Here is a 4,095-nt window from a genome sequence, read left to right as displayed (position 1 = left end):
AACAGGTCTAACGAGAAATCTAGTCGTACATTTAATCAGCTTTCTATCTTGAGCGCGATCGGCAGTGCCGCGTGATACGACGTATGTTGTTTCGAATTAATGTACCGTCTGATACTTTACAATTTTTCTCTCATAGAACGCGCGATGTTTTGTGCGATTTGCATTTATTAAGTGTTATGTAATTGAATTCTTTTTATAAAAGCCCTTACATTCTCTGTGAAAATGTTTTACTTGCCTCGTCACCATCCCCTAACAAAAAAACAAAAAAAAAACAGAAGATTATTATAATATCGCGAGATTAATTAGTATGCGACGTGTTGAAAAAAATAGAGAAAAGTATTTTATTCACAATTCTATATCATTTTAATATATATACAATACAATATTCCAACTAATAAATGCATTCACGAAAAATATAAGTATCAAATGTCATTACGCTTTATTACTGTACATTATCGATGAAGTGTACCTGCGAAGATTGATTACTTATTTAAAACACAAGTTTCGAGAAACTTGTATCTTATGGTTTGCACTCCTGATGATAAGGCTCCAAAGTTCGGAAGTCTCTCCAAGTCGGCGGAAGCGCACTGTGCAAATACAAGCCGCAGCGTTTGCACGGTTCGCTGAATAAATTGATTAAACTATGAAACCATGTCTGAAAATAAAAGAAAACGTGATAACAATCGTATATACCGCGCATTTGGAATCCTTAGTTAATGGATGATAAGATCGTATCTAATTTAATCTAGATTTAATAGTATATGGATAAAAATAATGTTGTATTAATAGCATTAGCCAACAGCAGTCTAATTAAAAATAATCTTGTTAATTTTCAATAACAGTATTAATAAAACAAATAGCCATGCTTTTGTCATAAAATGTTATTCGTTTCATTAATACTATTATTGGCCGCTTATTATCTTAAAGCTTAAGAATCAATTCTTCTTTGTTTATTAAATGTTAATGAGGACAATTAATGCTCACAATTTGTGAGCGTGAATTGGATCTCAGTCAGTAAATACACAAAATTATTTTCGATTAGACTGCTGTTCATTAATGCTGATGATTATATCATTCCGTATATTTACTTTACAATGTACAAGTATACAATTATTAATAATTATTAATTACCATAAATGATCGCACTGCTAACTCGGGTAACGTAGGCGAATAGAAGTGCAACATCGCGGCATGCGCGTTTTCCGTTACTTTACGGAAGACTTTATGTCTAGACTCCGTCCAAAGGTCCATCGTTTCACCATAACCCTTGACTACCACCCGCTCGATCATCAACCCCTTAAACGCTATCACTGCTTTTAAGACATGTCCCAGTGTAACATGTAACACTGCATTCGATGCAAATGGACGAGACACGGATACCGTCATATCGTTGAATAGTCGATCAAATGTTGATATCATAGAATCAACTTGCCTGTACATTTTAAAATCGATTAAAGTCCACAACGTTATTTTTCCTAAAGGCTTTGTAATAGAATCTGACCACAATTTTGTTAAAATAGGAGAGAAAATATATACAAGAAAGATATATATATAACGACCAATCAAAAGTTAATTATCTTGTGGCCAGATTCCTTTATAGTCTCTATTTTTACGGTTATCATTAATTATGCATTGTGAGAATTAATCACAATAGCTTACGCCTGAGGTACATTATGATTGCTGGTTTGGTATCTTCCTCTTTTTGTTCTACTTGAACTTGTGTAAGATCTCTTTAGCGAGTTTTGGCTGAGCAAGGATTGAGCAACGTTACTATATTCGTGAATCTTATCTGTCCATTTGTAACTGTTAACGAGTGTGCTATACAACGCCTGCCTTTCTTGCGTAGTCTCCTGACTAAGGTAAGTCGTGCTAGCTAAATTAAACGGACCTGGTGGAGGATTTAAACAACTTATTGCCTGTTCTACGTCTCTGTAAAGTTTTAAAATGACAAAAATTAATTTGTTCCTTACGATATCCTATATAAAGCTAAAACCTGATACGTTAATAAATCAAACTAATCAAGACTCCTTACAAAGAATTGGAAAGAGTAAGGGCACTAGGAATCAGGCGCAGAAGACGTCGCGCAAATAATACACTTGTAAAGAGTGAAACTTCTTTATTCACTAAACGCACTTTTAGCTCACTTTTTGAGCCTTCCTCAGAGCAAACACAAACTAACATATATAAATTAAAAGTAATCCTGTTATTTACATTCTTATGAGTTCACCATAACAGGATAACTTTTAGTTTATATATGTTAGTTTGTGTTTGCTCTGAGGAAGGCTCAAAAAGTGAGCTGAAACATGTAAGCGCATTTAGTGAATAAAGAAGTTTCACTCTTTATAAGTGTATTATTTGTGCGACGTCTTCTGCGTCTGACTCTTAGTGTCCTTACTCTTTCCAATTTTAAAACCTGATCTCAAACGCTATCAAATTACCTCAAATTAACATTCACAGTGGTCAACAGTTCCTGTAACTCGAACAAATACTTGGATTCTTTATTCTCCTCTCCATGCTCTGCCCGTAAGCCATTTCCAAGGGAATCAAACACTTGTCCAACGTTGGAACGGAGCACCTTGATAGCGGTCAATGCTGTCTGCAGTTGCTCCATGCTCAAGCCTTGTGAAATATTATATTCTTATTTCTTTTTGCAATATACAGTATACTCTTAAATACATAAAAAATCTACAATATAATACTTTTAAGTTTTCTATTCAGATAGCCAAAGAATCTTGTCAAGAGCATATATTACAAACTGTGTGTTGTATATTATGTTAGTAAACCTTTAGTAATAGCTGAGTAGAGTCTGCTGTTTTTCTAATATTGGAAATCACATAAAACAAGTAAGTCTTACATTATAATGGAATAGATCTGTTTTTTATTTCTGCATTAGAATTTTTTTTCACGCATTACAATGATAAGATATGCTCCAATCCTGTTGCATTTTTGTTATATTAAGGCTTGATTCTATCAATGTAAAATTAACTTTATTCTTGGTTCAATTTACTCTTTTTTTTTTAAATATAAAAATTAGAAATAAATTAAGTCAAGATTAATCTTACACTAGTGGAACTAAGTCTTAGAATAAAAAAAAGAGTAAATTAAACCGAGGTTAAAGTTAATCTTACATTAATGAAATCACACCTATGGTTGACAGGTTTTAATGAAAGAAACAAAGCTTAAAAAGAAGACACAGTGAATGGGAATTTGCTCTAAAATCATAATCCTATTAGCTGGAAAATACTGATAACTGTTACCTGACAATGTTAATAACATTGTTAGCTGTCTTTACAATGACATGATCTAATTTCATGAGTGATAATCTAAGAATTGTCAAGAGAATCAAACAATAAAGTATTACATCCATAGTTTTTGTGGACAGTGGGTTTTAATCTTTAATATCTTATTCTGTATCAAATATTAAGAGAATAATTTGTAACCTAATGTACACTGTTTAGGTGAAATATGACGTTTTATAACCTACAAAATCTAAATACATATATCTTACCCAGCAAATCAACTGTCGGTTGAAAGTCACTGAGCGTTTAAATCCTGAGAGCAAATACAGCGTTTTAACTTCGGTTAATTTCCAATTGGCGTGCTTTTTTGATGTAAAATTAAAGTTCAAATCAGTTACAACAGAGAGAAACCTGAGAGCGGCCACCCCGGCCATTTTCCTGTAATGTTTCTAACATTCTAACTCCCCGACTCCCCGTACACTAGCGACACCAACATCCATTTTCGAGCTTTGGGAATTACGTACCACGTCCATTTTCGAGACACTCCCGTCCCGCCGATAAAATCGTATCGTCGAAAGTGGACGTGGTACACCACAAATTATAGACGTGAAGAAAAAACTATTTTTCGATATTGTTGATAAATAAATTTACATTATGATGCTACAGCCACGAATTGCAGATAAAGATAATATTATGCATATGTGTGTATTTATTATATATATATGATTATCATAATGTAAATTTATTTATCAACAATGTCGAAAAATAGTTTTTCTTCTCATCTATAATTTTTGTGGAGTACCACGTTCACTTTCGACGATACGATTTTATCAGCGAACCGGAGGGGGGGGGGGGG

The 4,095-nt window shown here is 33.4% G+C and overlaps 1 protein-coding gene across 2 annotated transcripts; it reads right to left on the bottom strand.

The window, feature by feature from the left end:
• Positions 1–370: 370 nt before the first annotated feature.
• Positions 371–3,664, bottom strand: MED27 (mediator complex subunit 27). 2 transcript variants are annotated; one of them, XM_018521052.1, is made up of 5 exons: positions 3,504–3,664; positions 2,439–2,619; positions 1,660–1,929; positions 1,132–1,432; positions 371–655 (listed from the first exon to the last, which is right to left on the bottom strand). In XM_018521052.1, the coding sequence occupies exons 2-5, from the start codon at positions 2,609–2,611 to the stop codon at positions 521–523; spliced, it is 879 nt and encodes a 292-aa protein (XP_018376554.1). In that variant the 5' UTR covers positions 2,612–2,619; positions 3,504–3,664; the 3' UTR covers positions 371–520. The 2 variants fall into 2 exon arrangements, with proteins under 2 accessions (XP_018376554.1, XP_018376553.1); XM_018521051.1 differs by having other exon boundaries at positions 3,509–3,664.
• Positions 3,665–4,095: the final 431 nt, after the last annotated feature.

This window comes from Trachymyrmex cornetzi, unplaced genomic scaffold (genome assembly GCF_001594075.2).
Source record: "Trachymyrmex cornetzi isolate Tcor2-1 unplaced genomic scaffold, Tcor1.1 scaffold96, whole genome shotgun sequence".
NCBI classification, from domain to species: domain Eukaryota; kingdom Metazoa; phylum Arthropoda; class Insecta; order Hymenoptera; family Formicidae; genus Trachymyrmex; species Trachymyrmex cornetzi.
Note: the sequence above shows the minus strand (reverse complement) of the source record. Positions and strands in the feature narration are given on the sequence as shown.

Excerpts from the sequence above, each read along its gene's own strand:
- MED27 (XM_018521052.1), bottom strand. The coding sequence starts at position 2,611 with ATGGAGCAACTGCAGACAGCATTGACCGCTATCAAGGTGCTCCGTTCC. Across the intron at positions 1,433-1,659 it reads AATCATAATGTACCTCAGGC|GCAAGTTGATTCTATGATAT; the intron begins GTAAGCTATTGT and ends TAAAATGTACAG. Across the intron at positions 656-1,131 it reads TAGCAGTGCGATCATTTATG|ACATGGTTTCATAGTTTAAT; the intron begins GTAATTAATAAT and ends TTTTATTTTCAG.